This window comes from Salmo salar, chromosome 17, assembly GCF_965601325.2.
Source record: "Salmo salar chromosome 17, fSalSal1, whole genome shotgun sequence".
Classification (NCBI taxonomy): domain Eukaryota; kingdom Metazoa; phylum Chordata; class Actinopteri; order Salmoniformes; family Salmonidae; genus Salmo; species Salmo salar.
The window spans coordinates 67209901-67222842 of record NC_138307.1 but is presented as its reverse complement, the minus strand read 5'-3'; the positions used below and the strand labels follow the sequence as shown (position 1 = coordinate 67222842).

Genomic DNA, 12942 nt, shown 5'->3' with positions numbered 1-12942 from the left:
AATACCCACTTCCAAAGGGTCATTTAAACAGGGCGCTACAGAATGTGGCATGTAGCTTAGTAGCTATCTAGCCCTGATGTAAAAATAGAAGAGCACAACAACAGATGGTAGCTTTAATGGTAATAATAGATGGTAATTGGTGAATTTGGTTGTTCTAGACACGCAGGTGCCCACTATTGAGAAATCTCACAGTAGCCCCGGCACATCGAAGCCTTCCCCGTCCGAGGGCCACAGCCAACATACGCCACGTGCGGCTCCACGTGCGGCGCCTCGCAAAAGTGCAAGGCAACACCAGCAGGATGGCGACGGCGGTGTCGCTGTAGCAACGGGTGAAGCTCCGGCTCCGCAGCAACAGCACCGCCTCCAACCAAGTAAAAGACGCAAATAAAGCCTCCGCAGCATGGCCGCCTTGCGCTCATCTGTTCCCCTTCTGTCCACTTTCAGCTGTTTTCTTTGTTTTCTCTTTTTTCCACTTTTCCTTTTTTTTCCCCCTCCTTTTTTTATTTTTCCTACTTCTGGTGCCTTCCGTACTCCCCCCCTCTCACTGCTTCTCTTCTGTATGTTCCCACGGTGTGTAGATCCAGCATCACACTTACCGTATTCTAGCACTTCTTGTTTTAGAGTTTACACTTAAGTTTACTCCTAAGTTTACCCTGTTTCAATGAACCTCCAGGGCCACAAAGATTGCTGTTAAAAACATTTTATACTTCATTGGTTAAAAGTTTGATAAAAGGGAAATATACAATTACTACAATTAAACTAACGTTTCTAAAAACAGACACTAAACCCTCTGTTAAATGATGTCATAAATTGGAACTAAACGTTTAAATAACGAATCATAAGGTTGCAGGCTTAATCATCCTCCCTTTGTTTCAAACATTCTTTTAAATGTTCTTGTATTATTTAATTTTGTAAGACAGTTAACACAATGTCACAGAATGACAGCGATGATCTTAAACAAGACTGACTCCCGACAAACAAGTAGGGCTTTTGAAAAGTCACTTTGGGACCACTTGTGAATCAGTGTCTGAACACAGCACCACTGCCAGAGCTCTCACATGACTAATCAAGCCAATGACTGCCATGGTACACACAGTAGACTCAGTAGATTAGTAGACACAGTATATTTTATTCCGTTTGGATTAGTCATGGCATCATGGTCTAAGAGAGGGAAGGCTAGGAATTACACTTAGATATCACTTGAATCGTTTCAACTACCTGATCCAAGCATTTACAACGATGAACTCAGAAGAAAGTCTCCCAACCTAACCCTCTCCTTCCGTTTAAATTTCATTATCCCTTTTTTTCCCTGTGTTTTGGACTTATTTTGGTTTCTGTTTTATACCAAAATGGCCGGCTTTCTGAAGCTACTCCACTCGGATATGGCTGTGCATGCAGTCCGCTGCCCCTCTCCCACCCACACTTTTTTTTTTTTTTTTGACCACAATGCACATCAGTAGACGCCCCACCCCTATGTGATGTGGAGGGCCGGGGCGACTGTGCACCGCGCACTGTGGCTGCATGTGACTGACAGTAAAGCTGGTTTCAATGGTGATGATATTCCTGCTTTCTGAGTCTCCATCTTGCCCGCCCCCTGCCCCCGGCCTTGACCTCTGCCCTCTACCCCCTTGGCGTGACCCTGTCCCGCGCCTGCGCCCCTTATGCCCTCCAGTCTCCTACCCCCCAGCCCAAAGAGGCCGCCTCTCCCTGAGGCACCACAGACACACCATAGTGGGCGTGCTCACCATTCAGAAAGCCCAATCCGATTCGCTCCCCGCCCTGCCGGGCCTGGCAGCATCGGCCAATGGGATCCAAGCAGACGGCAGACACCTGACCTTCAGGAAAGCCATGTCTGAAGAGAGGCCACAGAGGGAAGGAGGTGAGAGTCGCACGTCTCTGTCGTGTGACTGACTGCAAAGATTGTTGCAGCCGGAGAGAGACAGGCTGGGATACTACTAACGCACACCTGCAGAAAGAGAGCGATCTGACACAATACAACAGACAGAAAGAGATCTGACACAATACAACAGACAGAAAGGGATATTAGGAGAGATTGTGACCAGAGAGAAAGCGAGAGAGAAAGAGCTAACACACAGCCACACAGCCAGCCACACAGCCAGAGATTCATGCAGCGAGACACAATTTCTTAATGACCGCGGACACAGTTTGCTAATACCAGGAAATAGACTATCAATCCAGGGCTCCGGCATTGTTCCCTAACAATAAATCAGGCTTTGACAGCAATTACCATAAAACCATTAAGCAATAAGGCCCGAGGGGGTGTGGTATATGGCCAATATACCACGGTTAAGGGCTGTTCATAAGCCCAACGCAATGCGGAGTGCTAGGACACAGCCATTAGCCGTGGTATATTGGCCATATATCACAAACCCCCGAGGTTCTTTATTGCTATTATAAACTTGTTACCAACGTCATTAGAGCAGTACAAATAAATGTTTTGTCATACCCATGGTATACGGTCTGATATAACACGGCTGTCAGCCAATCAGCATTCAGGGCAGTTTATAATACTTTATAAAGTACCTGTACACTTTTTTACTCCGTTTTTCCCTTGGGTCATTAAATGGTATTAGCAAACGTTTATTTTTTCTTATCGTGTCGAGAGGCCTGAGAGAAGAGCGTCGGCATAGATCCAGTTTCATGTCACGTGACTCACACATCCCACGCCACGCCATTCACAACCAACCAGTCATACTCTATATCTATCTCACCACTGCACTTATGTAACAGAGGTGGTTTTGTGTGTAACCTTGCCAGACCTAAAGAAGTGATTTGAACTTGTTTTGGCATTTAGATCTCAGAGCTAATGCCTAGGCTTTAGCTCAGCTGGCTAACACAGTCTTGTGGAACAAAGAAGACCCAGGTCAAACCCAGTCAGTTACACACTTACTTACTGTAGAAGTTGCTGTGAATATAAACAGTGCATTTATTATACGTAACTTTTGCAAAGCAAACACATAAATAGGCATTTAAACAATTCAAGTTTTGAAACTACGATCAGTTACTAAGATATAATTGTGATGATTGCATAACAAATGTAAAATTGCTTATAAGTAACGTTACGTCAATGTGTTTTAGAGTAAGATGATTAGTTAGCCCCACAAATCAGAGACACACACGTAGTCCAACATTTAGATTACTAACGCGTAATAGGGTCTGTGGGTCTTTTGTTTGGTCTGTTGTGAACATATTTATGTTGCTTAATGTTTGATTCTGTTTCTCTGGATCGTTATGTGTCTATGTCCTTGTGTTCTCTCTGTGTGTCCAATGATGAATCCGTTTGAAAAGGTTGTCCTGTTTATGTGTGAGGGATGATACTGTATGTATGTTACTACATCTGCCCATTCATGTATGCTTCATGCCTGTCTTCTATAGTATTGTGGTGCTATTTATAATAACAATTTGGTGTGTTTTGGGGGAGAGGTGTTGGCTGCCCTTATTCTGTAGATAAGACACACACACACACACACACACACACACCATGTTATGTCACGTAAAGTGGAAGAGCTATACATCACACTCAAAGTGCTAAATAATATATAATATGGTAACAGTAGGCATGGGTGGTGTAATACTATATAAAAATGGAACCAAAGGAGACAGTTACCCAGGCCTTTATTGAGACCTATAGTGCACCCACATAAGGCAGTACATTCTCAACCAGGCCTATATAGGGCTCCCTCTCTCTCTCTCTCATGACTTGTGTGGTCCAATCTCCATACAGCACGGCCCGGCAGGTCCGGCGACGCCCCGGTAACAGCCGCCTCATTGGACAGCGGTCTGAGTGGCAGTGCTTACAGCCTATTGGAGGATGAGGGTGGGACTAATGCCGTGGACAGTGCCATCTTCCAGGTCCCTCGGTTGTGAGTTTGGTTATTGTATATACTGTAGTTTACATCCTAATGTTTTGTGCACTCAGTGTATATATTTCTGTATTTTGATATGATCTTGTTCCGGACAGTGGGAAGATTCCAAATGGCACCGACGTGATGATGTCACCAATGGGCCATATGGACTCTGAGGGTAAGTCACAGTGGCGTGTGTGTGTGTGTGTGTGTGTGTTTGTGTGTGTGTGTGCGTGTGTGTGTATAGCACCTGGAGGTGGAAGTGTAATTCTATGGTGTGCATGCATGTGTGTGTATAGGTGTGAGTATGTCCTTGTGAGCTTCAGTGTGTACAATATGTGTCAACACCTCCCTCAGATATAACTATGGTTAGCTGGTCTGCTCTCTAGGGCAGGTTTAGTTGAACCCCAGTGTGAGTGTTATGATTGGTGTGAAGTCATAAGTCATCAAGAAGTGACAGCACCAGTCACATTCATCTGACCTTATGAGCATACTTCATACAGTACTGACACGTGTCATGGAAGGAACACTCTAGTGATCAGAGGAGGAAGGGGAGGACCATCATCGTTATTGAATTTCATAAAAATAGTGAAACATTAAAAAAGTTATCCTTTTTAGATAAAACAATACTAAATATATTCACGTCACCAAATCATTTATTAAAACACTGTTTTGCAATGAAGGTCTACAGTAGCCTCAACAGCACTCTGTAGGGTAGCACCATGGTGTAGCCAGAGGACAGCTAGCTTCCGTCCCCCTCTGGGTACATTGTCTTCAATAAAAAAACCTAGGAGGCTATTGGTTCTCGCCACATTCCATAGACTTACACAGTAATTATCTTCCAGAGGATGTCCTCCAACCTATCAGAGCTCTTGTAGTATGAACAAATTAATTTCTTTAAAAATGAAGGAGAGCGATATATTTAGTTGCATTTTTTTCACTTTCACTTAGCTAGCGAATGCAGCTAGCTAGTTTAGCCTACTCAAACAAACCGGCTCAAACAGAGAGGGATGCAATGTTAGCTAGCTGGATATGGCTATCCAACACTGGAACTTTTCCAAGTCAAGGTAAGCTTTTGGTTTTATTAATTTATTGCCACAGGGGCCCGCCGGTGACTGCTAAACTGCTTGCTGCTGACTGTACACTGTACTGCATGATTATAGCGGGTTTACTAACGCATTAGTTCTAGTAGCTTTGTTGACTATGACGTTAATATGGTGACAATGATGTAGGCCGTGTGTAGCAGTTAGCTGTTATGATATGAATGTTTGGCTTGGAAAGTTTTTTTTGCCTGGTCACAGGCAGCTAATGTGTTGTGCACTGAAGTCCACAAGCGAAGGGAAAAGGTGAGAGGAGGAGAGCATGTAGATGTGATAAGGGATTATACAACGATCAAAGGGATCAAAGTTAACTGTGTTTGCATGTGATTACGGGTGTATTCATTCCGCCGATTCTGTTGAAAAAACGTTTCTTAACCGGAAGCAAACGGAACGAAACGGGGATCAACATACCTGAATTTGTCCAATGAAAACTCTTATATTCAACTGTTGGACTAATGATTACACCCTAGCTCAGCTAGAGGCAGGCAAGAGTGAATGTGTCAATGTCTGTCACTTTGATTACTCAAATTTCTCTCCACCTGTGCACCTACATTGTAAACTTGCATTCACAGACTAGGTTGTAGCAACCTCATGATGGGTATAGGGAAAATGTTAGTATCATGTAGTAGCTAAACCTATTGCTGTTACATTGAGCTGGGTGAATGGAATATGAATGACAGTCATCCAATATGCAGTAATGGAAATAAGGCCATACTTGTAAAAAAAATGTGCGTCCTCCCTCATCTTTAAACGGCTCCGACCTCCACCGGTGTGTGTGTGTGTGTGTGTATGTGAATTAACGTGTGTGTGTGTGTGTGTGTGTGTGTGTGTGTGTGTGTGTGTGTGTGTGTGTGTGTGTGTGTGTGTGTGTGTGAATGTAAGTGTGTGTGTGTGTGTGTGTGTGTGTGTGTGTGTGTGTGTGTGTGTGTGTGTGTGTGTGTGTGTGTGTGTGTAGGAAAGACCCAGGTAATGGGAGAGATCAAGATAGCTCTGAGGAAGGAGCTGAAGACAGAGGGAGACCAGCTGGTGTTGGAGATTCTCCAGTGCAGAAACATCACCTACAAGTTCAAGTCTCCAGACCACCTGCCAGGTACTGCTATATGCACATGTACATTACACACAAACATGTACACACACACACACACACACACGTTTACACACTCATGTCGATGCACATTCGCTCGCACACACACGAACACTCAAACTGTACAGATACATGTGAATTCAGGTACACGCACACACACACACACACACACACACACACACACACACACACACACACACACACACACACACACACACACACACACTGTTTCAGAAAATGGAAGACAACTCTTTTGTGACAAATGTAGTGTCTGCTCATATGTCTGTGTGTGTGTGTCTACAGACCTCTATGTGAAGCTGTATGTGGTGAACATTGCGACCCAGAAGAGGATCATCAAGAAGAAGACCCGGGTATGTCGTCACGACCGTGAGCCCTCCTTCAACGAGACCTTCAGATTCTGCATGAACCCCACCGGCCACTCTCTGCAGGTCTGTCTGTCTGTCTGTCTGTCTGTCTGTCTGTCTGTCTGTCTGTCTGTCTGTCTGTCTGTCTGTCTGTCTGTCTGTCTGTCTGTCTGTCTGTCTGTCTGTCTGCCTGCCTGCCTGCCTGCCTGAATGTCTATTTACCTCATGCATCTCTTTCCTTGTCTTAGATACTGTTATTTTTCTTGTCTTAGATACTGTTATTTTTCTTGTCTTAGATACTGTTATTTTTCTTGTCTTAGATACTGTTATTTTTCTTGTCTTAGATACTGTTATATGTCATTTAAAGTATAATATGTAGGATGCTCGTATGTGTGCTGTACTGCTGCCCCTATATCACATGCTCTGTGTGTCACACTGGATATGAGCTCTTGTGACAGAAAGTTACATTCATTCGAGTAGCCAGCTCCCATGCACGCAATGTTTGGTCCTGGTTACCAAGAATACTCTGGATCAAAGTGTCTGCTTGATGTCTGTTCTAAACAGGACTCTTCTCTCTCAAATCAAATCACATGCGCAGAATACAACAGGTGTAGACCTTACAGTGAAATGCTTACTTACAAGCCCTTAACCAACAATGCAGTTTTAAGAAAATACAAAAAAAATACCTAAAATTAAAAAGTCAGAGATAAGAATAACAAATAATTAAAGAGCAGCAGTAAATAACAATAGCGAGGCTATATACAGGGGGTACTGGTACAGAGTCAATGTGCGGGGGCACCGGTGTCGAGGTAATTGAGGTAATATGTACATGTACAGTACTGTAGGTAGAGTTATTAAAGTGACTATGCATAATAACAGAGAGTAGCAGCAGCGTGGGGGGGCAATGCAAATAGTTGGGGTAGCCATTTGATTAGCTGTTCAGGAGTCTTATGGCTTGGGGGTAGAAGCTATGTAGAAGCTTTTTGGACCTAGACTTGGCGCTCCGGTACTCTGTCCAGCTCTTCCTGGTGTCTAACTCTTCTCTGTCCAGCTCTTCCTGGTGTCTAACTCTTCTCTGTCCAGCTCTTCCTGGTGTCTAACTCTTCTCTGTCCAGCTCTTCCTGGTGTCTAACTCTTCTCTGTCCAGCTCTTCCTGGTGTCTAACTCTTCTCTGTCCAGCTCTTCCTGGTGTCTAACTCTTCTCTGTCCAGCTCTTCCTGGTGTCTAACTCTTCTCTCTCCTCTGTCCAGCTCTTCCTGGTGTCTAACTCTTCTCTCTCCTCTGTCCAGCTCTTCCTGGTGTCTAACTCTTCTCTCCCCTCTGTCCAGCTCTTCCTGGTGTCTAACTCTTCTCTCTCCTCTGTCCAGCTCTTCCTGGTGTCTAACTCTTCTCTCTCCTCTGTCCAGCTCTTCCTGGTGTCTAACTCTTCTCTCTCCTCTGTCCAGCTATTCCTGGTGTCTAACTCTTCTCTCTCCTCTGTCCAGCTATTCCTGGTGTCTAACTCTTCTCTCTCCTCTGTCCAGCTCTTCCTGGTGTCTAACTCTTCTCTCCCCTCTGTCCAGCTCTTCCTGGTGTCTAACTCTTCTCTCTCCTCTGTCCAGCTCTTCCTGGTGTCTAACTCTTCTCTCTCCTCTGTCCAGCTCTTCCTGGTGTCTAACTCTTCTCTCTCCTCTGTCCAGCTATTCCTGGTGTCTAACTCTTCTCTCTCCTCTGTCCAGCTATTCCTGGTGTCTAACTCTTCTCTCCCCTCTGTCCAGCTCTTCCTGGTGTCTAACTTTTCTCTCTCCTCTGTCCAGCTCTTCCTGGTGTCTCACTCTTCTCTCTCCTCTGTCCAGCTCTTCCTGGTGTCTAACTCTTCTCTCTCCTCTGTCCAGCTCTTCCTGGTGTCTAACCCTTCTCTCCCCTCTGTCCAGCTCTTCCTGGTGTCTAACTCTTCTCTCTCCTCTGTCCAGCTCTTCCTGGTGTCCAATGGGGGGAAGTTCATTAAGAAGACCCTGATCGGAGAGGCCTACATCTGGCTGGATAAGGTGGACGTGCGGAAGCGAGTGGTCAGCTGGCACAAACTGCTGGCTAGCTCTGCTCAGATCCACTCCTAAAGAACCTACTATTAATCTTGTCTATTCTATAGGCTCTTAACTCACAGAGAGAAAGACGAGGAGGCTAGGGCGCTCGAGTTTACTGTCTCCATCATTGATCCACTCTTTATGGACCTACTGAACATACTCACAGGTCCACCATTGGGGTGGGGGTGAGGACCGTTAGGGTGCGGGAGTTAGACATCTCTTACGTATCCTGTGGATCTTGAGTTTTGGTGTCAAGGGTCAGGGGTCAGCGTTTGAATTGCTTGAGCTGTGACTGGGGATTGGGGAGAGAACCTTTGTTTGACATGCATTTGGCGATAAGGGTAGTGGGGAGGAAGTAGGTATGTGTTTACAGGAAATTAACTTGTGTTTACAGGAAGTAGTGTAGCCAGGGGAGGGAGCAGGACATTGAGGCAACAAAGCAAGAACAGAATCAACCAGGTATTACACACACGCTCACACACACAGTCACAAACACATTCAAACACACCACAAAGAAAGATGATCATAAGAGACTGACACATAAATACAGGGGATGGACACGTTTAGATTCTCTCATTGCTTTATTTGACTGGAGATGTTTTTATTTATGAATGAAATTATAACTACCTGTGGATTCCCCTCATGGCATTCTATATTGTTAGAAGAATTTAATTCATTTATGAAGCATTTTGGGAATTAAATGTTGAAGATGTATTCTATGGAGATTGCACCTCTTATTTTTGTATTATAATTATGATTATTAGAGTTTTATTGATTATTCTCCTCAATTGTTTAAGTACTGAATGATGAATGAAGAATTTTGAATCCAGGGACGCACAGTATATTTTGTGACATACTCTCACTTTAATTCTAATTGTCCATTTGAAATGACTCCCTCATCTGGCCCTTGACAAGCATGTTTTTACATTTTGGGACAACAATATTTCCCTTTCTCTTCTTTCTCTAGATGTAAATTTAGATGCTGATATATCAGATATATTATATAAACATTGTTCTAAGTATAATTGGTGTGGTTTAAACAGACTGGGTAGTCTTGTGCACAGGGTCATGTTTATTAGGCACCAAATGGAAGAAAACAGACTGAAACAAGGAGGTGACTACCTGCTGTTGTCCAGGAAGAAATGCTCATTTTAGTTTTCAGTTGCAAAATGTTTTCTGTTGGGTGACCTAATGAACGTGACAGTGAAAAGTTGCACTTTGTATATAGTTGAGTACACTGTCGTTGTGAGAGATAAATAGATATATTCTTATCACAGACAATCCGTTGTGGATGATTGTGGCTTAATGTATTATTTTGGAATGTGAAATATTGGGCACAGGTTTTAGCTGTGATTCAAGCCTGGTTTTTCTCCTAGTAAGATTCACAGTGAACTACTATGCATAAGACTAGCGTAGTTCTGACTTCTCCTTACATTCACACATTTGAAATATCGCTTCACATGCACACTGTCATGTTTTACTTAGCACTTTGTCAAGTTATGGAATGTATAGATGAATATACAGTATGTCCCCACTCGTAGAGAAATATAATATATATATATATATATATATATATAAATAAGTATATCAAATGAATATATTAAATAAATGATATAGTCATATATTATAGTAATATAATATAGTTGACCATATAGTATAGTAAAGTGTGTCCCATGGTTCATATATCAGGGTCCCCTCCAAACAGTTGTCTATCTATACATTGGATGGGTGGGTGGGGTGGGGGAGTTAGTGGATGCGGTATGCTTTGGACTGTTTCTGTTGGTGTGTCTATCTCCATCACATGTCTAGGTACAAACTATCCTATTGGGGTTCTCTGTTTGTCTATGGGGAGAGGTTGGTAGCTGGGGCTATTGTTTGTAGATGAGTTCAATCAAAGTTGCTTTGATTAAGAAATGCTACAATGATTACATTTTGGTATGTTTGTCATAGTCCTGGTGACACATTATTTTGCTATGGGCGGGTGTGCATCTCTAAGCTATGGACTTGTGAGATTTGAAGATGTGTAACATGGCTTTCAGTTGAAAGGACACACTCAGAGTGATGTCCTGCCTAGGGTCAAAGTGTGTTGGTTTGATAGTGACCTTTTGACCTTTGATCTTTGCCAAACATTGACCAAACACCACAGGTTCTATCCAGCTGATTCTATGCAACATAGACTTCGTGTTGTGACTGTGTCTGAATTATATGAGTCGATCTAGATTCTACAGTCTGAGTTAGCAATGCATTTTAGGGGACAATGGGTTATTCTGTTTGTGTATTGTGCACATGTATATTTTTTTTACTGCCTTCAAGTTTGGGAATGAATAAGAACATATAGCTCTTAAAATTAGATTTTTATAAGTATGCTTTCTCATACTGTTAAATGCAACTTTATTTATTGCACATAAGCTGTTGTTTTCATATGTTTTTTACATCATCAAATGTTATATGTACAGTACATAGCTAATTGGAAAGGTATTTTGTTTTCAGCAAAATTATCCGGTGCTTGTATTTCAACCCAGGAACTCGGTCTTCAGCCCAATGTCCCAGCAGACTCATACACACACACACACACACACACACACACACACACACACACACACACACACACAGTAGTGACTCTTCACATAGACTAGAATCTAAGGAGACACTTTCTTAACACCAGAGACACATTCCCACCAGATTCCAGCTTTTCACAGAGTTTTTACGCACCCCCACTTTTAAATAGTTTTATTTTTCCAGTATATATGTCATTTGAAAAAGGACCAAAAAAAGTTGAACAATGTAATGACTTGATGTTCTATCTAAAATGGTTACCCACCTGAGATGGATCCTTTTTGATACAAGCGTGGGTGAGTAGTTTCTCCGTACCACACCATGCATGGCCAAGTCCTCCTGAAAGTGACCTCCCTTTCCTGTGTGTGGTCTAGCTAAGATATATACACACACACACACACACACACACACACACACACACACACACACACACACACACACACACACACACACACACACACACACACGGAAATGCCATCTCTTTATTTCCTACCTTGTAAGTACATATTTTTTTTTTCTACAAGAGGAAACCGAAAGATTTCCTTGATATCTGACATTAACGCATATGATCACGGGATGAAAACACAAGCAGTATGTTACTCTCTTGACATGGCAGAATACCTACAGGAGTTAGATGGAGTAAAGACCTTATAAACCTTGTCCTTACACCGGACACAACAGAGTTTTACCAGAGTATACAAACACTGACAAACCTTATCTTATCAACACAAGTAGTTGCAGGAGAATTTAAATGTGCTCACAACAATGGATGTTGCATGTTTAGTTGGTGGTTCGTTCATACTATTTTTGTGTCCAGAAATTCTATTTAAAAAGAAAGATAGACAGAGAGATCAAACGTTACGAGGGGAACGAAATTCTGAAGACTAATTCTCCGATTATTTAAAGATGTATGTTGACTGTACAAAGATTATGCTTGTAAAATCCGTCTGGTTTTCCACTTCTATGTAAACAGAAAAATCTAATGTCATGGTTTTGTGATTGTACACAGGAGGTATTGATAAATTATGCAAATTGTGCTGTAAAAACAACGGCTGTTGCCCCAAGTCTAAATATTAAATATCTGTACAAAGAAAACAAGATGGGTGTTTCTTTGTATATTGATTTCCTGACAATGTTTTTGTATGTGATATGTGATGCTACCTATGCATACATCTACCAAGGCATTCCAACATAATATCATCTAAAGTGTGTAGCATATTATACAGCCATCTCAGTTTATTTAATCATTATTGTTCTGTCAAATCCAAAAAGTATATTCATCTCATACTCGTCTTGTTGGCCTGCTGATTATAATACAAGCAACGAACACTGAAGTACTGAAAATTAATATGGAAAAGTTGATCACCTTGTTAACCCTTTAAAGCCCAATGTTACATATATGTAACAGTGTCTTTAAACACCTGGTAAAGTGTCTGAACCCGATCAGTACATAAAAGGAAACCACGATCGTCAAGAAGAGATCCTAGTATACACTTGACACCATCTGATGCCCGATCTTTGTAATTACACTATCAGAGATTGGCGCTGAAAATGGTGGACTTCAACAATGGTAAAAAAGTGAATTATGTTACTTCGAATGGTCTCGTAAGTTGTCAAAAAGGTAAGTTTCTGAAATTCATACATATATTTCTAAGAAAAATGTTTATTTTTGGCAAAGTATAGTCACTTAAAAGTTTGTTCCGTATATGTAAAATTGGGCATTAAGTGATGCAAACCACACAATTGCATCGATTTTTTTTTGTATTTCAAAAAGTTTAGTATTCATTTTTTTCCCAGAAATATGTTGTCTGTTAATTTGTATGGCAGCAATTTGAACTAGTTGGATGTCCTATCAGGCAAGAAGAGAACGCGAGGAGTATGCAAACTCCAATCAACTCTAAATGCACA

General features: G+C 42.2%; 2 protein-coding genes across 3 annotated transcripts in view; both read left to right on the top strand.

The window, feature by feature from the left end:
• Positions 1–2270, top strand: part of LOC106576559 (protein piccolo) — an 83815-nt gene extending 81545 nt beyond the window's left edge. For both annotated transcript variants that reach the window (XM_082964034.1, XM_082964033.1), the window contains one exon: positions 159–2270. In XM_082964034.1, coding sequence (XP_082820160.1) covers positions 159–388 — 230 coding nt within the window. In that variant the 3' untranslated portion in view covers positions 389–2270. The remainder of the gene's footprint in view (positions 1–158) is intronic.
• A 1469-nt stretch (positions 2271–3739) lies between these two features.
• Positions 3740–12132, top strand: LOC145850470 (protein piccolo-like). Its single transcript, XM_082964035.1, has 5 exons — positions 3740–3884; positions 3983–4044; positions 5922–6056; positions 6354–6499; positions 8368–12132. The coding sequence occupies exons 2-5, from the start codon at positions 4011–4013 to the stop codon at positions 8509–8511; spliced, it is 459 nt and encodes a 152-aa protein (XP_082820161.1). The 5' UTR covers positions 3740–3884; positions 3983–4010; the 3' UTR covers positions 8512–12132.
• The last annotated feature ends 810 nt before the right edge of the window (positions 12133–12942 follow it).

Coding starts and splice junctions, on each gene's coding strand:
- LOC145850470 (XM_082964035.1), top strand. CDS start 4,011: ATGATGTCACCAATGGGCCATATGGACTCTGAGG. Junction 6,057..6,353: donor GTCTCCAGACCACCTGCCAG/GTACTGCTATAT, acceptor GTGTGTCTACAG/ACCTCTATGTGAAGCTGTAT. Junction 6,500..8,367: donor CCACCGGCCACTCTCTGCAG/GTCTGTCTGTCT, acceptor TCCTCTGTCCAG/CTCTTCCTGGTGTCCAATGG.